Source organism: Atractosteus spatula, chromosome 6, assembly GCF_055471065.1.
Source record: "Atractosteus spatula isolate fAtrSpa1 chromosome 6, fAtrSpa1.hap1, whole genome shotgun sequence".
NCBI classification, from domain to species: Eukaryota; Metazoa; Chordata; class Actinopteri; order Semionotiformes; family Lepisosteidae; genus Atractosteus; species Atractosteus spatula.
Genome location: NC_142711.1, coordinates 3225643 through 3252838, shown reverse-complemented (window position 1 = coordinate 3252838; position 27196 = coordinate 3225643). Strand labels below are relative to the sequence as shown.

Sequence of the window (27196 nt, the reverse complement as noted above, 5' to 3'; positions counted from 1 at the left end):
CCCACCCCCGATTATAGGAAGACGTCCTGTTTGGTGGACGGATTGGCTGCGTGTGCAGGGAGTCCTGGTCTGCTGTGATGGAGGCTCTTACCCGTGTGTTTTGATGCTGTGAGCACAACATACCCACCCCCTCACATCAGCAGGCCAGAGCCAGCCTGCACACGCACACCGGATGGCACCAAACGGTGCTCCGCCGGGAGGAATAAATCGCTCCTCCACTCTTCCGTCCTGGAATCAAAACGGGGGCCCGTTCCGGGTTTGGAGATCTAGGCATAGGATGTCTGACGCTTTTGTCCTGTTCCAGCTCCCGTGGCTCTCCGAGCGGGCGGCTCCGCTAACGGGACGAGCAACGGAGGCCGGCCGCCCCCGAGCCCCTCGCAGCCCCCGGCGTCGGGAGCGCAGCCGCTGTGCCCCAGCCTCGGACACCGCGCCCCCGACGCAGGTGACCCCTCCTCCCGCGCAGCGCGGCGGTCCACTGCAGCTCCATCACATCCTTTCCCTGCCTCCTCCTGTCGGTTTCTGCAGTCCTTCCCACAGCTTGGTGCGAGATTCGATGTGCCAGGCTGTGGCTGTTCTGCTCGTTTTTTTCAACGGATGAAAGCTCCTGTTCTTCTGCCTGCTTTGTGAACTAAACGTCTTGTTTTGAAGTTGATCGGGGAGGAAGACGCTGAATGGGGAACACCCAGGTGCCCCCCTGTCCCCGATTCTTCTTCAGTTGCCCCCCGTGGATGAATCAAGTGTTTTTGACTGAATAGAGACAAACGCAAAAGGGACCACGTTTTCACTCAGTAAAGGGAAACTTGACTTTGTTCATTTAGTCCTCACATTCCAAGTTCTGTATTTCAGAAAACAACTCCTGTTCATTTTTGTATAGCATGAGAACAGAATGTAAACTGCCCATCTTGCTCCCCCTGTCCCTTGAAGGTTGTCGTTCTGAGACCTTCGCTAGACTCTCTCTGGTCATGCCTGGGGTGGCGATCTGTTTGCTGGCTCTGCCTGCTGTAGTGTGGGTTGAGAGTTTTGCTCTGGCCTTGCCGCCAGCGCTCAGGAGTTTGAAAGCAGCACTGTCCTCTCAGCCCCGCCGGCAGGCCTGCTCTCGGGCAGAAGCCCTAACTCCTCCGATCTCCTCCTCAGCCTCCATGAGCTCCGGCCCCCCCAAGAAGCGGCACCGCAGCTGGTACCCTGGGTCCCCCGTGCCAGCGCCCCCCACTGCAGTGCCGGTGCCAGCGATCCGACCCACCGTCCACCCCTCCGGTAAGGCACGGCTTTAAAATACCGCTCTCCCCCGAGGAGGAGCGAGAGGTCCGCAGCTGTGTGCTCCACTTCTCACGAGGTGCTGTTTCGTGAAGCTCACAAATACTCAGGGTCCCTGTGCCCTGCTTTTCAGACAAGGGCTCCCAACATACACATACACACACATCTGTGCGCGTGTGTCTCAATCGAGAGGTTACCCACGCTAACGCCTGGGCGGGCGAGCCTGCTCTTCTTGGCTGCGGCACGGCCAAGGGGTCATGGTTTGTTTCTTATCCTCCCTTTCTTTCCTCCCACTCAAGGCCTGCTTGGCCATGTGATCTCTGTAGCGACCAGGTGCCGCTGTGCAGTGACACTTAAGCCATGTTTCCCAAGGAGATTTCGGTCCGATGGAAGAAGCCACTTCAGTTGCAGCAATTAATAAAAATAAGAGAAGGGAAGGGAGGCTCTCTCCTGTGGGCATGATGAACATTTTTTTGTGTTAATTTAAAGCCTTCCTTGCATTGTCAGTTACTGAAGAAGATCTGAGATGGTGTTAACACCTTCATGTGATTTTTTTTTTTTCCCTTGGCAAAAGCCTTGTGAAATGATATGTTGGCAGGTCATTTTTTACCGTTGCCTGAGGGGAGGTGGAGGGTGATATGTGTTTAAAACACACACAACTCTAGTTCTTTCAGTACCGGGGTAAACTTTCCCTTTCTCCTGCTTCTTCCAGTCCAAGTAAGGTTTCCTCGAGGAGTGAAACTGCACTGTTTTAACCCTGAATTCCTCACATGGCCAGGGAAGAGCGATAGCGTGTGAGCCCTTGGGGAGCTGCAGTCTCGTTCAAGGACAGGAAAGCTCTGTGATTGATCTGTGACGCAGCTGTCCTTGGCCTCTGAAGATCTTTCTCTAGCCCGGCGGATGTGTCGCACTAATCAGTGTGTGCTCTGCTCTCAGAGGCCCTGCTGCCCCTGGTGTCTGGAGTGCTGCAGCCCCAGGCCCTGCCTGCAGGAGACACTGTCATTGTCCCCGACAACCTGCTCAACGCCTCCTCAGTCAGGCCTGTCATCCTCATCGGTAAGCTCCTGCGTTGTCTACCGCTTGCGATGCGTCACGGCAGTTTGTGAAACACCTCTACCACAAGGTTTGCCATCCCTTTGGAGCGTCTGCTTTTGTTCTGGCATCTCAGTTCTCAAGTCAATCATATAAAATGTTTCAATGTTTTTTCTTTTTGTGGACGATACTGCATTTAGACTTTCACATTACTCCATTCTGTTCTGTATATTACAGATGTATTTTTTTTTTCTCAGTCTGTCTTAAAAATGTTCATGTCAGGTGGTTTCCAGCATCTCTTTATGTATTACCCAGCTTCTTCCATGCACTCTTTAGAGATTTTTAAAAGGCACCTTCTCCTTTTCATTATATTTGACTGACCGCATGTCCTTTGAAGTAAGCAAGGAGTGACGAAGGAGAAAAAGGACGAAGAGAGTATGTGGGGTGTGCTGTCTATTGCAGCTCTGTTCTGTTTAATTTCAGGTTATGGCACTTTACCTTATTTCTATGGCAACGTGGGGGATGTCGTGGTCAGTCCCCTGCTTGTGAGCTGCTACAAGAACCCCCCAGTGAGCTACAAGACACTGGAGAGCGTGGGGGTGTCCGTCAGCCAGCTCCTGAGTGTGGAGGACATGATTTTACTCACTGTGCAGTATCTAGTTCGATTAGGTAAGACAGACAAGCTGCATCGCTCCGCAGATAAACCTTCTTTCACATGTTTCCAGTGTCACTCCTGCCGTTCAAGCTCCTGTGCCACTTTTTCGTTGCTCAGACTTGGGACTAAGACGTCTGGGCAACTGTATGAAAGAGCTGTCACTTGTTTTTTGGGGTTTTGGGCCTAACAAGTCTTATACAGGATTAAAAGGTCTTGTTCTGCCTTTAGGTTCTTTACATTTCTGCTTCTCTTTGTGCTCCAACAGCGCGTCTTTCCTTCTCACAGTTGTAATTCCATTTCCCAGGGTGTGCTGAGCCTAATAGCCTGGGTTATGTAGTGTAACATATATACTGTAGAATATCTACTTCATTCACTTTGGTCCTTCAAAATGTCACGTTTTTGCACTTTGAAGTTAAAATGTAAATTTGCTCGGCTGGTGGGCTGGTTTTTGCAGAACATGGTTGTGCTAAAAGTGTAAAAAAAAAACATTTGCCATTTTGGGGGGAAAAAAAGTATATGATTAATCTTGCAGGAATTTTACCTACATATAAGCTTTTGTGCTGCTGATTAAAAAGGCTGACGCAGTGCTGAATGTTCAGATTTCACTCTTGTGTTTAGAAAAGAGTCTTTCATTCATCCTTTAGAAACTAAAACCAATCATTCCAGCAGAAGATGAATAATCGGGTTGATGTGTTGTCCCTTTATTGCCTTGCGAAGATGCACTTTGGTCATTGCCTCTTGTGGGAGCTGCACTTGCCAGCACGTCGGCGTTTATTCCCTCACAGTGTGGTTATCTCTAGTAACCATTAACTCAAAGAGTGGGTGACTCTGCCTGAGCTGAGTGGTCACTGTGCTTTTAATCGGCAGTGGCCGTGCCCCCTCTGGGCATCGCCAGGGGCCTTGATGCAGCTCGCTGTGTGTCTGTCTTCAGGCCCGGACCAGATTCCCCTGCGGGAGGAGTTCGAGCAGATCGCCCTGAAGGCTATGCAGGGCGAGCGGCCTCTGCAGGAGCAGGGGGTCCCGCAGCCCGGCCCCGGCTCAGCCTCGATCGCCCCCGCGCAGCTGCCCTGGCTCGCCCGTCTCGCTGCCAGTGTCTCTCAGGACTCGGTGCAGGTGCTTGTCACCCACAGCTCCCTGGGGGAGGGCATCTCGGAGTCTCTGCGCTCCCTCAGCGAGGTGCCGCCCCAGCAGCGCCTGCCTGACTACGTTGTGGTCATCTGTGCCTCCAAGATGCGCGGCAGTGAGTTCTGTGTGCTGGTCTTAGGTGAGTGCCTCTCTCCTGGCTGGAATGCACAAACACACACACACTTACGCACGCTCACGCGCACACACACTCGTGCTCACGCATGCAGAAACGCATGCGCGCACACTTGCGTGCACGCAGAAACGCATGCGCGCACACTTGCGTGCACGCAGAAACGCACGTGTGCACACATACACGTGTGCACACAGAAACGCATGCGCACACACTTGCGTGCACACAGAAACGCACGTGTGCACACATACACACAGAATCATGTGTTCAAGGAGATCAGATCTGTACTAAAGGAAGCTGGATGTTAGAATTTGACCAGAGCCGCAGTTTGGAGATAGGTGTTATCTGTCCACTGAGGAGTGGGGTTAAGGTTAAACTTTTCCAGACACTGATTTTTAAAGGAGTCGTACTGGTCTGTGTGTGCAGCATGAACAGGATGAGGGTGAAGGACAGACAGATTAAACTGACATGGAATCTGGAGCGCAGACATGAAACCTGAATGTGTTGTATATTCTACTGAACGGAAGAGGTGGCTCAGTGGAAAACAATCGCCTGCAGTCTCAGTGGAAAACAATCGCCTGGGGCTCCGTCTCTTGTTGCTGCAAGTTCTCGAAGAGCAGGGTTTTGTCCTGAAGTCCAAGTGTCACTGGCAGGAAACACTCAAGTTTCCACTGGCTTTTTGAAAGATAATAGCAATCTGTGACTTTTGAAAAGGAGTAAGAAAAGCAAGTGTGAATTGAGATTGTCTAAATAGAATATGGTCATATTGGCACCAGCTTTGGTTTGTTTCTGGGGGAGGGGGCTTAGTGGGGTTCCGGGGGGTGGGGGGTAAGATGCGTCCCCCTTTAGAAAGGGGGGCTCTTCTTGATGCTTGATGCTGTGTTTTCCCAAAGGGGGAGTGTGGTTGACGCACGATGCAGAACTGTGGTACAGAAGCTCGAGAGGTCTTCTTTTGTGCAATCTTTTTAAATTCAACATCTGCTGTCTCTTTAACAGCAGCAGGAACAAAAAAATAAAAAATAAACTAGGATTGGCCTTTTAAGATGTGGATAAAAAGTGAAATAAGTACATTTGAATCCTTTTTTAAAATAAAATTAAATTATTCATAGTAAAATTATGAAATAAAGTATATCATTGATTTGGCACATAAAAAGAAATATAGATATGTGGTAGAAGAAGTTGAGTTTTAATGTTTCGAGGATTCTAATATGAAAACATCGCTGAACTGTATGTGTGTTTTCTCCTCGTGCAGGAAAATATCAGTCCAGAGCTCTTGCTGAGAGCATGCTGACCACCAATGAGTTCCTGAAGGAGATCAGCTATGAGCTCATCACGGGCAAAGTCAGCATCCTCGCCTCTCACTTCAGAGCCACCTCTCTAGGTAGGAGCTCTCTTTGTAGTGAGTGTCGTGATGTGACTACGTGTTGCCGAGGCTGGACGGGGCCACTGTAACAGAGTCGCGGGGCAAGAGGGCCGATCAGATGGGTGCTGTGGCGTGCTGGGTTGGGGGTCTCTCTGGGCCGTGTGGATCGACCTCTTGAAGGTGTCAAAGGGGCTGAGGTTTCAGTCTACATACTGACATATACAGGCGCTCCCCGACATACATGTTCGGGTTAGGGACCTGAAAGTTGCAACATGTAGCATGTATATATGTATGCTATATACTATGTATATAGGAGAATTTTTCCCATTAAGTATGTAGGTTCAGGGCTGTAAAAGCTTAGAAATGTTGCCCATGCAAATTAAAGCGAGAGGTTTGCCCACAAGAATTGATGGAGTAGAGTCAGCTGGGGACCAATAAGTTAGAGAGGGTGTGTGTTTCACTTAGAGCTACCAAGTACAGTGCCCTGAGTCCCATTATAAGTCCAGCTTACATCCATAAATTATACTACTTACAGCAAAATGACTTGTAAAGGGGTGTTAGTATCCGTAAGGAATAGTGTACTCGGCTTGCAATACGTGCCTCATACTGGGACATAACGATTCATGTTCTAAGTCATGTGTAACAGCATTTTCTTGAAGAAGAATTTTTAATGCCTTGAAAACCGGCTTTGGGGGGGGGTTAAATTTTAATACAACATGTCGCAGGGCTTCTTCGATCGCGGACCGGCGGCACGATACAGGAAACGGCGCTTTGGTTTCTCCTGTGTGAGAAGGGTGGGCTGAGCTGAGCGTGGCGGTGCTTGTGCTCTCTCCAGGAGACAATCTGGACAGGCAGCTGGCGAGGTTCCAGAAGAGGAGAGGCGACCGGGTCACTCCGCCTTTCCAGGGGGACGTGGGGGACTGCGTGGAGTCGCAGGAAGCCGCCGCGATGCTGCCGGACGCCGACACGGGTGAGGCCCAGCTCCCCCCCGTCTCGCGCGGCCCTCCGCTCCGCAGAGCGGTGGCCCTGCTCCCGCGGCGAATCCGTAGGGAAGAGTAACCTTCTCCTTCCTCAGACCCCGTGGGCGACGTGTTCCAGATCTACCCCCCCCAGCTGGTGGCGGCCCGCAGGCTGCTGTCCCAGGTGTGCTCCATCGCCGACTCGGGCAGCCAGAGCCTGGACCTGGGCCGCTTCTCGAAGGTGGACTTCCTGGTCCTGGTGCCACCCTCCGAGGTCCTGGTGCATCAGACTGCACAGCGGATCCGACAGTCAGGTGCGTGCGAAACCTGGGGCGGGGGGGGTGTAAAGAGGCGATCTTCGTGTTTCAATGCGACGACCCGACGGTGTTCTTTACTTTCAAGTTCAGTAAAAGACAAATTCCGCCGCCTTTCGAAATGGTAACCCGCTTCTTCCTGCTTCTGTTTTTCCTTGCTTTCGCTTCGCAGGGGTTCTCCTGGACTTGGGTCTGGAGGATGCATCTTCCGCCACTCAGAAGTCCGACAAATACGTCGTCCGCCTGGACAGCGACGTCCACAGCAAATTCGAGGCCTTCATGAGGAAGGTCAAGCAGAACCCCTACACCCTGTTTGTCCTCATTCATGACAACTCGCACGTGGATCTGACCAGGTAGAGGTCAACAGGCGAAGCAAATGACTTGTTAAAACGTTTAGCAGAAGTCTGTCTCTGATCACTGAATTGCACTGACACGCCTCCTCTGTCATGTGGAAACTGCGGAGCTAAGTTCAGCCGTTAATCTGATGACTCTTGGAGCTGTTTCACGGCCCACCAGTTTCACTAACGAAGGGACAGAACAGAGCAGCAAGGAGACATGAATACGAGAGAGGCGGGACTAGTCAGAAAGCACATCAGGAGAGAGCGGTGACATCAGAACGGGCCATGTTCCCTGACCTTCATAATATAACACTCTTATTTCCTGTTGCAGTTTCCTTCGATTGGTCAGAGTGTTTAGTTTAAAAGCGCAGTTGATGTTGCAGTAAACCCAGATCTGTTTGCTAAGATGTTTAAGAGCGAATCCCGGGCGAGCGCTGTGCGGTGCACTGGCTCTGTGGCTCAGGATCTGCTCCTGTGGCTGGGAGGTTGCCGGTTCGTATCCCGCTGCCGGCAGAGGAATCCTACTCCACTGGGCTCCTGAGCAAGGTCCTTCACCCCAGCTGCTCCAGGGGCGCCGTATAAATGGCTGACCCTGCACTCTGACCCCAGGCTTCTCTCCCTGTCTGTGTGTCTCATGGAGAGCAAGCCGGGTTATGCAAAAAAAGGAATTCCTTATACAAGAAATTGTATATGACCAATAAAGTGATCTTATCTTGTGTGTTTTTCCTGCAGCCTGATGGCGGGCTCAGTGTCTCATGGGGAGCTGCAGGGGCTGGCGGACAGGGTAATCAACTGCAGGGAGGTCCTGAGCACCACCAACCTGCTGGTGCTGCAGGTCAGCTCCTTCCCCTTCACGCTGCAGACGCAGCAGTCCAGGATCGGCATCTACAACGAGGTGCACTGGCCAGCGCCGGAGAGCCTGGTGAGTGCCCCTGCTCCCGCCCGGCTCTCGGTCTTGACCGCGCGTCGCTCTCGTGCTGCGAGCGAGCCGGCTTCAGCCCGGCCGGGAAACGGGACACGAGCCTCTCGACTCGTCGCCTCAGAGGAAGCTTTCCAACCCCCCCTGGCAGTTTCAGCCTTGGGGCACGTCGGCACATGCGAGCGGGCCCTAGCACGGTGAAAGAGTCTAGGCCCCACTCCGCCTTGTCACGCTGGTGGGAGATGGCGGGGCTAGGGTCCGCGCGGGTTGCCGCTCACCCGCCGCTGTCGTTCCTCCCCAGGAGGAGTGCGGCCCCGAGGAGCAGGTCTACTTCGGCCTCGGGGACTACAGCCGCTCCCTGCAGTGGGGGATGGCCAGCCCCATCCTGAGGTGTGACGACGCCTTCGAAAAAATGGTCAACACCCTGCTGGAGAGGTACCTTGTCAGCCTTATTAATATTAACCTCTTTATTTTGACATTAGGGAGTTAACTGTGTTCTTGACTTTTTACACACTTTCATTTTTTAACTCATTTTAATTGAACTCATTTCACTGATGACATTATCATTTGTAAGGTATTTAATTTGGCTTTTGCTGATTTAATATCTGTTTATTTGTTTACAGATACTCATGTTTTGATAGGTTAAAATGTTTTCTGGTCACTTTCTTATTCAGTACTCTGCGTGGTTGAACAATTTCACCTAAATCACAGAGCAGGAATATCGTTCTCTTAAGCGTGTGCTGCCTAGCTCTTCTTCAGAGAGCAGATAATTACACGCAGAAAGTAGAAACTGCTTGAGGAAACCTGGGATGGAAATGTAAATCTCTGGGTTCATAAAGGAAGATTAGCAAAACAAGTCTGTAATCATTCTTTCTACCCCTTCAAGATACTGTATAGAATCAAAGAAAGTCAAGACAATTTCACAGTGTAGCTCACAATCTCTGTAATTGTAGGGCATAATTAATCAGAGAAAATATTTCCTTAATCCTCTTCAGGCAATTAGCTCTTCAAACCAAAAGCAGATAATGATGTATTAATTGCTGCTATTGCTGTCACTTAGAGCACAATTCTCTCCAGTTTAATAGATGTTATTAAACTGGGGAGGAACGCCGTGCTGTCTGAATTGGGTACTTGGGGTATTTGGTATATTAAGACGGCGTCTAGAACTAATGTTTGAATATTAGCTGTATATAGAGCTGAGAAAATGTGTTGGACTGGCACACAGTGTGCTAGGGTGACAATTACAGCAAGGGTTATTTAGGCAAGTGCCCTGGTGTAAGAGATCCACCATTTTATCTCCTGCGATTCTCTGTTGTCCAAGCCCTTGTACTTGATTTTTTTTGTTTTGCGGTTTAAGTAGCGAGCATTATTTTAAACAATGTTACAGCGCTTTTAAAAACCACAGTCTGTGTTGATCTCATGGAAAAAGTAATTAAAAGGAGCTCATTTCACTAAAAGGTGATGCATTGAAGTGTCCATTAAATGAAGACTGACAGGTTCATTATTGTTCTTGCAGTGCACTTTGATTTATTTTATTTTTTATTATTATATTTTATTATATATAAATTATGTGGGATGTCACCCCCAGTCCTTCTTGTTGACTTTTAGAGTTGAACGGAGCAGCCGTGTTGCTGTTGTCTGCTCTGAGCAGGGCCTGATGGCTGCTCAGGGCAGAGCACAGGAGAATCAGGCAGGCAGAAGGGAAATTAATTTTGTTTTTGTTGCGGGGGAAAATGCTCTTCCCCAGGGTGACCCGCCTGCGGTGAGACATTTTTGCAGAGCGTGCTCGGTTGCTCCCAGGGAGCAGAACGGCTCTGCTAGCGAGGCGAAGCGCCTTTGAGTGGCTGTTGCACAGGGCGAGCCTGTCCAAGCCAGTGCGGCTGCAGGTGCTGCAGTCTTTTCTAACGGAGATCTGTCCCCAGCTGCTGGTCTAAAGCATGTTGTGTCCTCACGTGACAGGTACCCTCGCTTGCACAGCATGGTAATCCGGAGTTACCTTCTGATCCAGCAGTACACCGAGGCCATGATGGCGCTGGTCGCCGTCTCCTCCCTGCGGGACCACGCCACCCCCGAGACCCTGGGCATCGTGGACGACCTCATCAGCGCCCCGGGCCGGGACAAGAGCGGGCGCGGCCACATGCTGCTGATCCGCGTGCCCTCGCTGCAGCTGGCCATGCTGGCGCGCGAGCGGCTGGAGGAGGTGCGGGACAAGCTGGGCCTGCAGTTCCGCTTCGAGGTCATGCTGGGCAGCCCCTCCGCCGAGCTCAGCCTGGCCAAGCACTTCGTCGCCCGGCTCAAGGTGAGGGCCCGCAGCCCCACGCGCGTGTGACCGCGCGGCTCCTCTCGTGCTCAGCAGGGCCGCTCGCCGGGCTCGGTGAATTCAGCTTGGCCGTGACGGGAAGAATGGGGAAATGTAGACGTCCGCTCTGCTCTTGTAGAGGGGGTCCAGCTGTAGGCTGTTCTCCGGGCCAGGTGTTAGCTCGGCAGCGGCTGGGAGCGGCGGAAATGCAGCCGTAACGTCAGAGAAGTCCCAGGGAATGATCTGATCGCTGCCTGCCCCTCCGTCCGCTGAGCGCTGCCCTTCTCTAATGAAAACGCGCTGTCTGTCTCAGACCTGGAGGGGCTGTGAAAACGAAGACTGGGTGCCCCACACCTACGAAGAGCTGGAGGGGCTGCCGTGCATCGTGATCCTGACCGGGAAAGACCCCCTGGGGGAAACGTTCCCAAGGTAGGCCTCCCAGCGTGCGGCAGGGCTTCACTGCTCAGTGTGTCCGAGCTGCGGTGGGGAAAACTGGCGTCTCAGGGTGCCTTCGGGTTAATTATTGCGGAAAAGATCTGAACAAGAGCTTGTTGAGGAAGTAAAGTATACCCAGTCATCCTGTTAGGTTCATGGAGGAAGTAAAGACATAGAGGGTTTTTTTACCATACAATTTAACACTCACATCTAAGGATTAATTTGGAGTATTTGTAGAGCCATCTGGTAGAGAAAGAAAAAGCTTGAAACCAGCTCATCCCAAGGGGTGCTGGTTGAATGTTAGTGTTTGTAACATGTTGGGATCACAGTGTGTCACAACTGTTCTCCGATTGAACCAGCCAGTGGCGCATAAGCAGAAAACGAGCAGAAATTTTGCATGAGCACTCATCACAAAGTTGCCTCATCTCCAGAGAAAATTAAAAATGGAAAGAGACGGGTAATTCCCCAGAAATTATTTTTTTTTCTTAGCCCTGTCTTTCCCATGCAAAGGTGGGCACACCTGCTCTGTCTGAAAGAGTGTGATGAGATCTTTACCACAGATGTACATGGACACAGTTTGGGTTTCTCATGCTGCTAAGCCTGTCAACATGGGACTTCAGTGTGCGGAGGGAAGGGTGCCACCTACTGGTCCATCTGACAAGCACCACTGGGCTGCATCTCTTTCTCCGCCCTTCCCAATGACTAGCCAGGCCCTCGGGTGCCGTGAGCCTGGGGTCCCATGTGGCCTGCTCATGCGATTGCCTTTTCTGGCTTCTCAGGTCTCTCAAGTACTGTGACCTGAGGCTGATCGACTCCAGCTACCTGACGCGCACCGCCCTGGAGCAGGAAGTAGGGCTGGCCTGTACCCATGTGTCACGTGGGGCGGTGCAGGAGCCGCTGGGGACCATGGGGCTGTCCGAGCAGGAGCCAGACAAGACGGCCTGCAGCGAGCACGACCCCGATGAGCTGCACATTGACCTGGAGAGGCCCCAGAGTAACGGCAGCGCTGTCACAGGCACCTCAGGTGGGGTAACTGCGGGCTCGGGGCACAGTGCTCAGGTGGGGTAGCTGCGGGCTCGGGGCACAGTGCTCAGGTGGGGTAACTGTGGGCTCGGGGCACAGTGCTCAGGTGGGGTAACTGCTGGCTCGGGGCACAGTGCTCAGGTGGGGTAACTGCGGGCTCGGGGCACAGTGCTCAGGTGGGGTAACTGCTGGCTCGGGGCACAGTGCTCAGGTGGGGTAACTGCTGGCTCGGGGCACAGTGCTCAGGTGGGGTAACTGCTGGCTCGGGGCACAGTGCTCAGGTGGGGTAACTGCGGGCTCGGGGCACAGTGCTCAGGTGGGGTAACTGTAGGCTCGGGGCACAGTGCTCAGGTGGGGTAACTGCGGGCTCGGGGCACATTGCTCAGGTGGGGTAACTGCTGGCTCGGGGCACAGTGCTCAGGTGGGGTAACTGCGGGCTCGGGGCACAGTGCTCAGGTGGGGTAACTGCTGGCTCGGGGCACAGTGCTCAGGTGGGGTAACTGCGGGCTCGGGGCACAGTGCTCAGGTGGGGTAACTGCGGGCTCGGGGCACAGTGCTCAGGTGGGGTAACTGCTGGCTCGGGGCACAGTGCTCAGGTGGGGTAACTGCAGGCTCGGGGCACATTGCTCAGGTGGGGTAACTGCAGGCTCGGGGCACAGTGCTCAGGTGGGGTAACTGCAGGCTCGGGGCACAGTGCTCAGGTGGGGTAACTGCAGGCTCGGGGCACAGTGCTCGGGTGGGGTAACTGCTGGCTCGGGGCACAGTGCTCGGGTGGGGTAACTGCGGGCTCGGGCACAGTGCTCAGGTGGGGTAACTGCGGGCTCGGGCACAGTGCTCAGGTGGGGTAACTGCTGGCTCGGGGCACAGTGCTCAGGTGGGGTAACTGCAGGCTCGGGGCACAGTGCTCAGGTGGGGTAACTGCGGGCTCGGGGCACAGTGCTCAGGTGGGGTAACTGCGGGCTCGGGGCACAGTGCTCAGGTGGGGTAACTGCGGGCTCGGGGCACAGTGCTCAGGTGGGGTAACTGCGGGCTCGGGGCACAGTGCTCAGGTGGGGTAACTGTGGGCTCGGGGCACAGTGCTCAGGTGGGGTAACTGCTGGCTCGGGGCACAGTGCTCAGGTGGGGTAACTGCAGGCTCGGGGCACAGTGCTCAGGTGGGGTAACTGCGGGCTCGGGGCACAGTGCTCAGGTGGGGTAACTGCGGGCTCGGGGCACAGTGCTCAGGTGGGGTAACTGCGGGCTCGGGGCACAGTGCTCAGGTGGGGTAACTGCGGGCTCGGGGCACAGTGCTCAGGTGGGGTAACTGCGGGCTCGGGGCACAGTGCTCAGGTGGGGTAACTGCTGGCTCGGGGCACAGTGCTCAGGTGGGGTAACTGCAGGCTCGGGGCACAGTGCTCAGGTGGGGTAACTGTAGGCTCGGGGCACAGTGCTCAGGTGGGGTAACTGTAGGCTCGGGGCACAGTGCTCTATTCCATGACTAGTGATACCTTTTCCAGTGTACTAAAATATAAAAAGAACTGTGACAACTCAGTGAAAACATTTGTTCTACTAAATGAATTGTTTCTTTGTTTTACTTTTAATTATTTTGATAATTTATAGAATTGCTTTTCAAAAATCAGGCGTATAAAGAAGGAAAAACAGCTTGACTTGATGTCATTGTGAATGTCACTCCAACATTTGAAAGGCTCAAAAAGATCCAGAATATCTTAAAATCCATGCACAAGAATCTCTGCCGTGCAAATTTCCTGTTAAGAAATCAATTTCCTCTTTTAGACTGTCGTTTAGAATAAACATTTTATTACACCTGTGTATGTCTGGGTTGGCGCATGTCGGTCTGTGATTGTTCTCCCTTCCGAAAACAAGTCATTGTCCGAGGAGAAGAGGAGGGGAACGAGCAGCCCTGCGGGATGCAGCGCTGCCGCCTTCTGGAGCCTCTCTTGCCCTCGCTGTCCTGCAGGCTCCATCGCGGAGAATGGGGTGAGCTCCTCCAGCGTGGTGGACTCCTCCCAGAGGCCGGCCGGTTCCGGCTCCGGCTTCCAGAAGGTGGGCAGCAGCCTGGAGGAGGAGGGGCTGAAGCAGGAGTGCGACTCGCAGGAGAGCCAGCTGGCCAGCAACGGCACCGCCGCCGCCCCCCAGCCGTCCTCGTCCAGCACAGCTTCCTCCTCCTCCTCCTCCTCCTCCTCCTCGCAGAGGCCTAGCCAGTCCACCGGAGGGGGCCGCAGCAGCCCGGCCGCCCAGCCGCGCGTGGTCATCCTCTCACGGGCCGCCTACAAGCTGTTTGTGGGGGAGAGGGCCGGCCAGCTGCACTCCTTCTCCCTCCTGCCCCACGCGGACGTGAGCTGGAGCAGCCCCCTGCGGCCCCTCTTCCACGGGGAGCTCGGCAGCGCGCAGCAGTCCCTCTACTACCGCCAGTGGACCACGGCCCGCCAGCACCACGCCGACTACAGCGCCCAGCCCGGCCAGGAGGGGGCGAGCTTGCACCCCCGGCGCCTGCTGCTCACCGGCCCTCCCCAGGCAAGGCCCGCCGCCCGCTCCCAAACATGGGCAGGGAGCCCAGGAAAAACCCACGCAGAAAAGTCAAAATACAGGAGAACTTTTCAGAGCTGCAGGCCGTCCTTCACGCACCTGAAGCAGGCTCCACGGCCAAAACTCTTCTCTTCTTTTTACCTTTCTGCTGGGTCCAGTTTCCTGGTCTGTTTTTTCGATGAGAGGGGGAGCTGAGATTAGAACCGAGAAACGGAAACATCTGCCGACACTGGGGTTTTCTAAAAATGTGTTGTTGTTTTTTCCATTCCTGTTTGAAATGGCCAATTGTTAACCACATTACCTGTGGGAAAAGTTCTCCTTCCTGTTGGCCGGGGGAGTGGCTGGCCTGTCTTTGAAGTGCAACCTGTCTGTCTGCCTGCCCAGGTGGGGAAGACGGGAGCCTACCTGCAGTTCCTGAGGATCCTGTTCCGCATGCTGATCCGCCTGCTGGAGGTGGACGTGTACGACGAGGAGGAGCTGGAGGATGGTGAGTGGAGCTCCTTGTGGTATCACTGGTGCTGGGCTGCGCTACAGGAACACATTCAGGCTTTTCTCGCTGGTCTGGTTGAAAATTGATCAGCTATTGGTTTTGTCAGATTCCCGCAACTCGAGAAACGGTATCTCATTCGGCTCGAACTCCACAATACGCAGAACAAATTCTCGGACTTCTCCTGCTCTCCGTTTTAGATCCATGCAGGAGAAAAGCTCAGCTGCACATTTCCAGAACTCGGTCTGCCTCACGGCAGTGTTTCTGGTGAAAACCCAGTTTGATTTGTGAGATTTACAATGAAGTGTTGCAGCTTTCCTCCTAACGGACAGTCGTGTGGCAAGAAACAGCTTCAAGTGTGAAACATAGAGAACAGTGGGAACTTGACTGCAAACACAGTTATAACTGCAGTGGGTATTCATTTGACAAGGTATGAAAAACACTTACCCATAAACTCTCCACCTTGAATATTTGCATCTTCACTAAGGTATACAGTAAAACCCCATTATTTGTCAGTTCTATAAGTGTGTGATTTTGCCAGCTTATGCAAAACTATTATTTATTGTTATTTTTTCCTGCTGCTTAGCAGGAGAGTAAATGTAGGCCCTCACCTGCACATCTTCATCTCACAGATCTGCTTCACCCGGCCTGTACAGTATTGGCACAGCTTGGTTAACAAAGAGTTGACGTGTTTCTGTGCCTTCAGTTCTTCAGTGTCCTTCGGGAAAGCGTTAGGTGTGTGGTGCGTTGTGTGGAGACCTGTTACCAGAGTTCTGTACTGAACAACACACACCCTCTTGGTCCCCTGGGTTGTCGCAGTCTCAGTTCTCATGTGTCTCGTGGAAACGGGTAACAGAGAGTGAGCAAACTGAATTTAAGATTTTATTACTGCGCTGTTAAAAACTTTATGACAGGATATTAGTGCTGCATTTATAATAGTAATGAAAACGAAATGTAAAAAAGTAAAGAAAATGCTCGACTGAGAATAAAAAAACAAACTTTAATACAGGGAGAACTCACAGCAGTGACCTCATTTGTTTGCATGTGCAATAATGTTAATTATACGGAGAAAACAATGCTTTAAGTTTACAGTATTCCTTTTTTAAAACCACTTTCTACCAATAAACACTATCTGAAATAGTTAATGGTTATAACATAAATATTTCTACGATGCTTTATGTTTCAGCTGCAGAACCTGACCCTATTTACCTATTTATAGGGTATTAAGTCCCACATTCATAAATTCACCATCCGAAAGGCCTTCAAGGTACCTAACCCTTGCAAACACTTGAGTCTTTACTGTGTATAATTCTAAAACAGCCAATAATTGAAATCTTGTGTTAACATTCACTTAGCAGTTAATAGAGTACATGTGGAAGTAAGCAGAATTAATCTGTCCATCTAGTCCAGTCGGCTTCGACAGCGACTGTGTAACGACTTGTTCCACACTCCCACAACCTTTTGGGTACAGAAGTGCCTCCTGTCCTCAGTTTTCCTTCTCAGTAGTTTCCACTTGTTCTCCACCCCCTGGTTTCATTTCACTGCTCCTTCTTAAGATGATCACTGCGCTGGCTTTGCTGGTACCTTTTGAAGATTTTGAATACTTGTATCATGTCTCCTTGTATTCTTTACTACCCAAGGCAGAAATTCTTGAGCTCTTTTAACCTCTCTGAATATAACATTCCTTGAAGCCTGAGAGCTTATCTCACTGCTTTTCTCTGGACTGGTAGCGGAGTTGCTACCCATGTGTCATACTCTACACTAGTCTAAATTAAATGCCATCTGCCAGACACTTATCCAGTTTTGACTGTGGTCTCAGAACACTTTAACTGTGTTTGCTGCTACTCCTACTTGACTATTTTACTAACTATAGATGAACAGGAAAGAGCAGTGGTCCTGATACAGGCTCCTGGGGTACCCCATTCTTTACATCAGCTGATATTGTGAATATCTGCACTCTGGAGTTTGGCGCAATGATACTAACACTAGTGCTGCACGGTGGGGCTCTTTGGTCACTGGTATTGGCACTGACCTTTCGCAAGTCGCACAAGGGCTCTGTCTGCTGATGACTGATCACTGCCCTCCACCATCCGCCTGAGCATCTTGGACACCTTCACCAGCACAGTCTGCCTCATCGCTGTTCTGTGCTTCTTAAGTGCTAAATGTGACGCCTTGCTAAGTCATGCTAATTACTGTTCAGGTCTGCCTCTGATATCAAGTTTGAATGCTTGCAGATGTGCCGGACGTCTCCGAGTTCACCCAGCCCGCAACTGACCAGTGGCCAGATGTTGAAACTATCCGAAAGATGCCCTTTGACCTCCTTCCCCGCGATCCCAAGTTTCGCCACAGCAGTCCTGTCTACACAGACAAGCCGAACAAGTCCTTGCAAGGTAATTAAAATAATTCCTTTTTGACATGAACGTGCTTAGGAACAAGCAGGAGTTGGTTACATGCTTCTAAGTAAAAATAAAAAAAGAGAAAACAACATTTTTGATGTGGAATTTACTTTAGATTTCTCGGATAGAGGGAGAGAGCAGAAATATTATTTTATTTACTAAATATTCAATAGGCTTTCAGGAAATTACTCTGATTGTACAGTATGCCTTTGTCTTTGACTCTCCACGGTAGTGCTCTGAATTAGTTGTGCCCTAATTAGATATTTAAAGTCCATTGTAGCAGTCCAGTGAAAGTTCAGCTTTCCCTGTTCTCGTTTATTGTGATTGTACACTAATGCTGAACACAGCGGTCGTACCTTGAAGGAACAGTGAAGTAATCTTGTGACTCCAATTAGAGCAATACAGTATATGTTTCACTTTCTAATATTGTTCATTAATCCCAAAGTGCTTTACCAATAAGAAAGGACTGACAGTAGTTCATCTGTCAATGCAGTGCAGCCCACTGCTCGGCCATACAGACCAGCCCCCCCGCTGAACAGCAGATCAGGTGGAAAAGTGAGAAATTCACCTGCAGAATTAAGGGGAAAATGTAGGGAGGCTATATTGTGCAAACCCAGAACGAGTTTAGCCATGGCACCGGGTTTAAGATTCATACTCTTCTGTGTGAATATGTAGTGCCGTCTTTAATGACCTAGTTGTCAGGATGCTAGTTTAATGTTTCATCTGAAGGGCGACAGGCTCTTGTACCTGGTATCCCTGAGGAGGTCTGAAGCGGACATGGAAATTCTGGCCCAGAGGCTGATTTCTTGTCTGTCCTTTGCAGTAATCACATTCTGCTGCAGTTAATGAGATGCCTTCAAAGAGCTGCGGTCTCACAGATCCAATTACACTGTTCCTCACACTGTGTACCTGTGGGTTTTAGATTAGAGCACAGTGACATGAATCCACAGCCTACAGTTGTATTCATTGATACATTTCGCTTTTCCCAGGCTATCACAAGGAGGTCAAGCAAGAAGTGCCTGCCAAGCGAGAGACTGTGTCAATAATGTTAACCAAGTATGCTGCCTACAATACCTTTCACCGCTGTGAACAGTGCCAACATTATACAGAAGCCACCCCAGCCACTCAGGTCAGTCTGCTTCCCAGTGACGTTATTCTGCCAATCTGCCCCTGGAGTGTAACCCTCACCAGGAAAGAGGGCTTGAAAATACTGTGCAGTGAATATGTTACTGTTACCTTACAAGAGAAGCATGTCTGTCATTTCGTTTTCCCATGTTTCAACTCTAATGTGTCTCGTGGTTGGAGGTCAGCCTGCTCTGTTGATGAAATGAGTTGAATAGTTAACTTGTTCCATAAATGTGCAGAGGCAGCAGCAAAATGGGCTAGTACACGCACAAAGATAGCATGTCTTCAAAAAAAACATTTCCTTTGGAACGTTGTATTGCAATGGAAGAATATTGTGCCAGATGTGTGGCTGGTGTCATGGACGCCTGTATCAATGAGCAGGGCGAGTGGCTGTGGCACTAATCTGTACTCTGTGTGTGTGTGCGCTGTGTGCCCAGCTGTCCGACTGCACTTTCCACACCTTCACCTTCTCCTCCTCCATGCTGGGTGAGGAGGTCCAGCTGCATTTCGTCATCCCCAAGTCCAAGGAGCAGTTCTTCATCTTCAGCCAGCAGGGCAGCCACCTGGAGAGCATGGTGCTGCCCCTGGTGTCCGACAAGGTGAGCGCTTCACAGCCAGGAGGGCACTCCGGTCACAGGGAGACCCCTGGTGGTATCCGTGACATTCAAGAGCCAGGACAGGCCTGTGCATGAAGAGGGGTAGATGAAGGGTCTGACAATGATAAATGAGATCAGCTATTTGAAAGTACACAAAGCCTATTGATTTGTAATCATATTTTCTGGCATGCAGCCCTTTTTGAACTGATCCTGTACCAGATGGTTAGGAGGTCAAACAGGTGATTTGAATGGGATTTTCAAGTGCTTTTATGCAAGGCAGTGAGAAGTGGTGTGTTCCCCAGGATCCGAGCTTGCTGAAGAGCCCCATCTTCACTCCCACCACTGGGCGCCACGAGCACGGGCTCCTCAACATCTTCCACGCACTAGAGGGCGCTGCCCATCTCCACATCCTGGTGGTGAAGGAGTATGAGATGCCCCTGTACCGCAAGTACTGGCCCAACCACATCTTGCTCGTCCTGCCTGCCATGTTCAACAGCGCCGGAGTGGGTGAGTGCTCTTGGGCCAGGCCCTTCCCTCGGCACTGCTGAAGGCGCTACTGCTTCTCTGTGCTCATGCATGCGCTGAAATCAGCTTGCTCCTGACCTTCAGCTGTGTGGTAGGCAGCTGCTTCCATACTCACAACCCACAAAGAAGTGCCTCCTGATGGTAGTTTTAAATGTACGCCCATGAAGTGTCCGCTTGTGCCCCGTGGTTCATGAAGTAGTCCGCTGTGCTGACTTGATCAGTCTTTGAGGATTTTGAATACTTGTAAGCTCATATCTGGTTGCTCTTTGCTGGAAGGATTCAAAAGCAGCAGTATTTTTTCCTCAACACAGTGACCAGATTTGTACACAGTGCCTGAAATGAGACCTTTCTATATGTCCTACCATTTTGTTTCTCCTTTGAATTGCCTCCCTGCATTGTCTAGAAAATGTGAAGATGTGACAAAATAAATGCCCAAGGCTTCTTCATAAGTAGTATTTGTGTTTTCGATTTGTCTCAAGTGCCGCCTTCTTTGATGTTGAATTATGATGACACTATCATGTAATGACTGGTAGGCCCTGAAGTTTTTCTCGCATTAACTGTGGCCACACTTCGCAGGAGCCACCAGGTTTATGATCAAGGAGCTGTCCTACCACAACCTGGAGCTGGAGAGGAACCGCCTGGAGGAGCAGGGGGTGAAGAGGCAAGATGTCTGGCCATTCGTCATCATGATGGACGACTCCTGCGTCCTTTGGAATTCGCACAGTCCCCAGGACACTGGCAGGTAAAGAGCAGCCACCCCACAACAGACACGGCAGGGCAAACGGAGAGCACTCGTTTGGGATACAATTTCATTTTCCAAATCGGCACGGTCTGACGTGGGGACATAACCGCGTGTTCCTCCAACGCCAACAAAGGCGGCATTGTGAAAGAGCTTCTGCCACAAGAGGGCACTTGGGTGATTCCTTTCTTGATGTCTGACACGCCTTCATTAGAAACACCGCGTCCTCGGGGATAATCCGTTCCCCGGACAGGGCCTTTCCCTCTGGTTGATTGTTTCCGACTCGAGAAGAAACGTGCCGTGTTCCACTGTCCGCCTGCGGAGAGCGCGAGGTCGTGGGCGACTGTGATCTGACCTGCCTCTCCCCCGCAGCGAGGCAGCCGACGCGAGCCCCGGTTTCAGGAACGTGTCCCTGAAGTCGGTGATCCAGCATGCAGAGGCCACGCCCAAGGTCACTCTGTACGCCATGTGCGGCGTGCGGAAGTGGAGCAGCCGCCTGCGCAGACGGGGGCCTGGCACCGGCTTCTCTCGCTGCCACGTCCACGACTTCGTGCTCCTCAACGTGGACCTCACCCAGAACGTGCAGTACGACCTCAACAGGTGGGCAGGGCACGCGGGGCAGGGGGGCTGGGGCTGGGGCTGGGGCGGAGCTTCCTTCGGCTCAGAGCGCTCTCTTGTATGTGAACGTGCACAGGGCCCAGAAGACGTTTGTGACTCCCCACTGTAATTAGGGGAACTACAGATTCTTACCTCGACACTCTTGATTCATCGAAAGGGTTTGTATGTAATGGTGTACCGTGTTTTGAGACGCAATGGCGTACGGATTAGAAAAAATAATAATGAGGAATTCGCTAGGAATAACACCCAAGAATCCAGTGTATTATATTGTAGAGCGTTTCAGTCGCAATACATTTGGCTAAACTCATGTGGGCTGAGGGGCAGCTGTTTAGGGGGAGATGGGGTGCAGGTGATGTAAATGAGGGAGGGAAGGCGATTGCATAGAGTATAGTGTTTAAGTGAGGAAATAATGTCAGGTGAGATGGCAAATTAGTGACAGCTGAGGCTGATTGATCTTGGCAGCAAGTCCTTCCTGCCCGAACTCTCTTTCTCGTGTTACCAACTTGTTTGAGCTTGTCGTCGTGGCTGTTCCCCATCCTCAGGTACGTCTGTGAGGAGGTGGACTTCAATCTGCGGGTGAACAGCAGCAACCTCCTGATCTGCCGCTTCAACAACTTCAGCCTCATGAAGAAGCACATCCCCTTCGGCGGACACAAGGATCTGGTCATTAAGCCGAAGCTGCTGGTGAGGAATCAGCAGGGGGTTGTGTGGACTTTTTGTCCGTTTCCTGTGCCAGCGGTCCGTGTGACGCGCGTGTGTGTGCATTGTTGCAGGTGTCCGAGAAGCTGACCTCCATCAGCCCCTCTCAGTATGTCTGCGCTCCAGACAGCGAGCACATGGCCCTGAATGCCCCGGCGCAGTTCCTGCTCGAGAAGTTCCTGCAGCACAGCAGCTACAAGCTCTTCCCCAAGGCTATCTACAACAGCAAGAACCCTGTACTGTCCATTGACAGCTACCTCAACATAGGCGCAGAGGTGAGGACACGAGACGCGCTGCTTCTGCAGACCCTGCTAGAGCATCTTGAAAGCCCTGGGAAAACTCGGAAACCAGCAGTCTGCATTTTTCTAAATCCTTTATTCCACGGGCTGCTGGAAACATTCTGTGGCTCAGCCAACAGAATTGCCAGAATGGGTTTTTGAATAAGGAGTTCCTGTTTTACATGAGTACCAAGACAATATTAGTTCAGGTGGGTAGCTGCGTCAGCATGCGTAGGCTGCAAAGGAACAAGCAATAGGTTTATTCATGCTGAAAAAAAGAAGAAAGAAAACAAAACGTTTTCTTTCTTCTTTTTTTCAGCATGGAATAAACCTATTACTTGTTCCCTTCCAAGACAGTGTTATTGACTATCACAAGAACTTATAATTTCTCTGTGTTAATAAAGCACCTTGGCTTTTTTAAATAGGAAAGAATGTGCAGTGTTGGTGTCTTGAAACATGGCCCTGTGGCTGCTGCTGTGTGAATTGGTCTCTGTGGCGTCCCTCAGGTGTCTGTGTTTTACGTGAGCTCCCGGCCACACTCTGTTAACCTGGACCACGAAGGGCTGGTGTTCAGCGGACTGTTCCTCTACCTCTGTGACTCCTTCGTGGTGGCCGACCTGCTGAAGAAATTCAAGTTCCTCAAAGGTGAGGAGCGCCGCTGCGCCCCCGGAGTGTGTGGAGCCCCGCGGCCCCCCGCCCCGCTGGCGCGCGGTAATGCCTGTCTGTCCCCCGCAGGCGCCACGCTGTGTGTGATCTGCCAGGACCGCAGCTCCCTGCGCCAGACCATCGTGCGCCTGGAGCTGGAGGACGAGTGGCAGTTCCGCCTGCGGGACGAGTTCCGGACGGCCAACTGCAGCAACGACCGGCCCCTCTACTTCCTCACGGGGCGCCACATCTGAGCGCGCCCGCCCTGGCCTTGCCGCCCGAGATAATCAATATGCGGAGAATGTAACCCAGCGCTTGCTGGCCACAATCAGTTCTGGATAAAACCCAAGCCGTGCCGCCCAGAGCTGTAGAGCTCTGTCCACATCTGGCACCTACTCGCGCTCTTACTTTCAGTACAAGATGGCTGCCTGCCCCACACACCTTTAACTGCACTCCTTGCGCACCAGAGATCTCTCTAAATCTTCGCTTCAATCAGGCGCGTGGGGACGTGCAGATGCCTCACGGCCCAGGCGACTGAGGATGCTCACATGGAAGGGGCTTGTCCGGGGATGCCAAAAGCGGGACGACTGCTGAACCGGTGTTGCGTGCGCGGCTCGTGTGAGCCGGCTCGAGTGTTCTTCTGAGGGGCTCGTGCCCCCTGGCGTGGGAAACGTCAAAGATTGCCAACCAAGGGACAAGCCTGTGGTTCGCATACTTACTGTACTTGATGTACAGTACATCTCAGGGGTTTAAAAAAAGCTTAATACTTTGAAGAAGAAATAATTAGTCCTGTTCTCTGAATGTGAAGTGTTCCTGTTTCATATTGTATAATGTGTTTAAGCAGCGCAGAGCTGAGGATGAGCAGTTGCAGAGCAGGTGCTGACACGCAGACTTTGTTGGTCTGTGTCTCCCTCCTCCTGTCCCTCCCTACATTCCTCCTTTATTATAAACAGTGCAGATTGACTCCAGAACGTGAGAGCAGCCCAGGGAAAGTTCCCAACTGGGGAAGCTGAAAGCGCATTTTGCTGTTGAACATGGATAGAAAACACCAGTGTATTTTCATGAAACGTGTTCTAGCCCACCTATCGCCTGCAGCTGGGGCAGGGCAAGCCAAAGAACCGCGTTGACATGGCTGCTATTGAACTGTGACATGTTGCCAGCCATGTGATGTGCCTTGTTAGTGGTGAACTGTTATCCACAACCTGAATGTGACATTCAGTAGAGTTCAGTGAGGCAGCCCCCCCATTCAGGTTTTTTGCACAGATATAAACACAATCTTGTGCAGAGTTGCAGTGCGGGAGAAAGGCAGGCTTCAGTGTCTGTGCGACAAGGTTGTGTCAGCGCTGTCCTAGAACAGCAATGCTCGAGCAGCCTGCAGCTGGGAGACAGCGGCACAGCGCACGTGGCCTATACGTGCACCAGCTGCTGTGACTGAAGGGTGAGCTTTATCTGACACATCGCACAGATGAAGGCGAATCGTGCCGTCATCTTCACATCGGCGGGATGTCCTCTTGACCTATGGAATGTATAGAGGCACTAACCAAAGCCCGGGAGCGGCGAGCTGAGGGGCTAGGGGGCTGGCGAGTGGGTGCTGTAGTGTGCTCCCTTCGTCTGCCCTTGCCCATCACCAGGGGCTGCAGACTCCAGTCTGCCGGTCGCTCGGCGGGGGCTGTGTGTGCCTCGTGCCTGGTACCGTGGTTCTTAAAGGCCCGGAAAGGCTGAGCAAGACTGAAAAGAGAGTCTGTTTTTTCACCCACGGTTGCCATTTCTCCTCACACAAAGGCCTTAGATCCCCTTGCCTTTGCGCTGTGCGTCGGCTGGCGTGTCGGTGCTCTAGGCCGAGGTCGCAGCGCGATGCCCGCAACACTGACGCGTTGTTTTACACGGTCGAGAATACCTGACCTTCGGGTTTTTAACAACACGCAGCGTTTGTGTGGCTGTGAGACTATATAGTAAGAATGTAAACGCAACACAGTTTTCAGCTTTCATAGACCAAAGTAAACAGTTATATTTCAATAAATACAGTAAGTGGTCAGATTTTTTTCTAACATTAATATTAACTACACAGAGTAGTACAAAGAATATGCCTTACATATAAAACTTTGATTTTTATATATCATGGTTGCCAACCATGCTATTGTCTTGATACTGATGGAGAGACCTGAATTGCAGAGACCTGTTTTACTCCACATTTTCATTAACTGACCCCATAAAAATGAAAACGTGCACCCCTGTTTCCCTGGGCCTTATGGCCTTCTGGTCTTACGGAGATATGGTGATTGACTACAGTTCCCAAGGCTTATTTATCCAGAAGGTCTTTTTGCTTTGATCCTGTTGGTCGGACAGCTGAGCATCTGGCAGATTGAATATCTGGAATTTTTTTTAAAGTTATTTTGGGCTGAAATGTTTTAGACGTTGAAGTGAGAACAAGTGACAATAGGATAAAGAAATTGTGCATTTTTACCTTTATTTTCCTAACAGGCTTCGTATCCTTTTGCCGTGCTTGCCTGGGACACCGGGCTGGACGATTGGCTGCATATGGATTTGAATCCGAGCTGCGATCCTACAGGCTATAGACGGGAACTCTGGAATTACGTTTCTACAGCAGGGGCCTGTTAAAGCCATTCTTTTAGCGAAGGCAAAAATATCAGGAAAGATAGCATGGATTAGCATTAATTTATATGACTCGCGTTGGCATGAGTTGATGTGAAAGGGGCACTTTTAATGAAACGAGTACACGTTTTTATTTGATCCAAACTCACAGCTTGGTGTTTACTTAGGGCCGTTGTCCTTATGTACACAGTTAACATTTGAGCCTTTCTTACCGACTATAAAATGAGGTGGTTGGTCACCCTGCTGTACATTCGTCACCAGCGGTCCAGTCCACCGTGCTGTGATCGCTGGGGTCAGGACTCTCTACTCTAAACGTGGAGCACAGACCAATTTGGATGAAGGCACCTGCTACTCCTGCATCTGTACAGAGGGAAGGATGTGTTTTAGTGTTAGGTCTGTCTTAAAATGAGACAAGCAGTGTTTACAAAATCTAGTATAATATATTAAATCAACCCTACCAGCAATTAGGGTTTCATATTTTGTAATCAGCAGTCACTTTGTCAGTGCTTTAATATATTTCTGTAAATGTGGTCGCCTAGGCACAAAGAATCTACCTAAATTTCTTTACCACTTGTGTATGTCTAGCATTTCTACTTTGAAAAATATATTTAAAACAAAAAGGAAAATCCTTTTTTGAGAAGGATTATTATTTATTGAAAGAGGGTTTTGAGCGGATAATCATTTTAGTTTGTAGGTGACCACGTGCAGAAGGTTTCGGCTATGTTTTTATATTGTGAGAAGGCGCATTAAAACTTCACACAAGACCACTTTGCACAGCATCACTGAAATCTACTTTGTACTGTTCTGTATGTTAGTGTGGGTTGAGAAACGTCTATGCCTAGAGAAAGCAGAAACTTGCACTACAAGCTGAAACTGCTAGCCAGTTCTGAGTAGTCTTAATCTTATATTAAATCCATTAGGTAATAAAGAAAAACTACTGAAATTCAACAGTGGATGTGAAGTATTTTGTTCTTGGTTGTAGAAAATTAGTTGTGCACATAACTTATGCAATTTGCTTATTGAAATTTCCAGAGATGCATTGTTTGAATTGCTGCTTTAAAATTCAATACTTTTCTTTTTCTATATATGTGTAAAGAAAGATAAGCCTAGTGGCGTCCTTGTCGCCTGTGTGATCTACCTCATATTTACCATTTTTTGGACCTGTGAATACGTTGTTGGAAATGTGCTTTTTGGTTAACTTGATGAATGTAATAAACTGACGTTTAAACACAGCCTAGCATTTTATATTTTGATGATCTGTAGCCTCCCAAAATAACTAGACATCGGTCACATTTTACAAAATCATTTACAATTGCCCTCTACAAAGCCGGTTTTTAAAATATTGAATCTTTTTGAATCATTTGAGGGTCCTGACCAGTAACGATATTTAATATTCTATTGAAAGTTGTATCTGAATCCTTTAAGACTGCTCATTAGTTCCATGGTAGGGCTTTATATATTACCTTGCAATATGAGCACATGATAGTTACCCCACAGTTCAAGTGTAAGAGAGGTTTCTGCTCCAGCTAAAGATTTAAAAATGAGCTAAAAGAATAATGTGTGAGTAAGGTATTGAACATCCAATACCTCCATCCTTTGCTTCACTGGAATATATATATTTAAACCAAGAAATTACTCTTTACAAAGGTCTGTGTGTTTTATGTGATCCTTTTTATCATTTCTTCTGATTGGGCATGCTCTTATACCTCTGCATAACCAATTCATCTACATGCAAAGGTGTGGTTGTTCTCAGGCAGGAACACATTGCATCCAACATGATCAACAGCAAGCAATTGGAATAAGAGGGTAGTGTAGGCATAAACTGAGCTTTGAAAGTCCAAAATACGCCACATCTTTGAAAACTTTTTTTTTAATTAAATAACACTATATACATTACAGGTAAAATTACAAATTAGTTTAAAACTTCTTATATATTTCTAAGGTGTTTTTTTTTTGCACACATTAAAAAAACAACAAATCCACATGACAGGGCGATGAGTTGAAAATGCGGCCCTGTCTTGGTGTCACACTGAGATTAACCTCCACCCTCTCAAGGTGACTTCGCTTCATGCACTTGTGGGAGGTGCTCACAGGCCTAGTGTT

The 27196-nt window shown here is 50.3% G+C and overlaps 1 protein-coding gene across 1 annotated transcript in view; it reads left to right on the top strand.

Annotated features, from left to right (window-relative positions):
- greb1l (GREB1 like retinoic acid receptor coactivator) overlaps nt 1-26325 on the top strand; it is a 70071-nt gene extending 43746 nt beyond the window's left edge. Inside the window, exons 9-34 of the mRNA XM_088918054.1 lie at nt 305-442; nt 1135-1254; nt 2191-2310; nt 2770-2955; nt 3873-4205; nt 5449-5577; nt 6395-6529; nt 6635-6832; nt 7005-7185; nt 7903-8092; nt 8391-8524; nt 10049-10388; nt 10702-10817; nt 11603-11847; nt 13804-14360; nt 14757-14859; nt 17094-17249; nt 18245-18384; nt 18818-18979; nt 19279-19483; nt 20078-20243; nt 20613-20840; nt 21401-21542; nt 21632-21832; nt 22342-22480; nt 22571-26325. Coding sequence (XP_088774180.1) covers nt 305-442; nt 1135-1254; nt 2191-2310; nt 2770-2955; nt 3873-4205; nt 5449-5577; nt 6395-6529; nt 6635-6832; nt 7005-7185; nt 7903-8092; nt 8391-8524; nt 10049-10388; nt 10702-10817; nt 11603-11847; nt 13804-14360; nt 14757-14859; nt 17094-17249; nt 18245-18384; nt 18818-18979; nt 19279-19483; nt 20078-20243; nt 20613-20840; nt 21401-21542; nt 21632-21832; nt 22342-22480; nt 22571-22734 — 4928 coding nt within the window. The 3' untranslated portion in view covers nt 22735-26325. The remainder of the gene's footprint in view (nt 1-304; nt 443-1134; nt 1255-2190; nt 2311-2769; nt 2956-3872; nt 4206-5448; nt 5578-6394; nt 6530-6634; nt 6833-7004; nt 7186-7902; nt 8093-8390; nt 8525-10048; nt 10389-10701; nt 10818-11602; nt 11848-13803; nt 14361-14756; nt 14860-17093; nt 17250-18244; nt 18385-18817; nt 18980-19278; nt 19484-20077; nt 20244-20612; nt 20841-21400; nt 21543-21631; nt 21833-22341; nt 22481-22570) is intronic.
- The last annotated feature ends 871 nt before the right edge of the window (nt 26326-27196 follow it).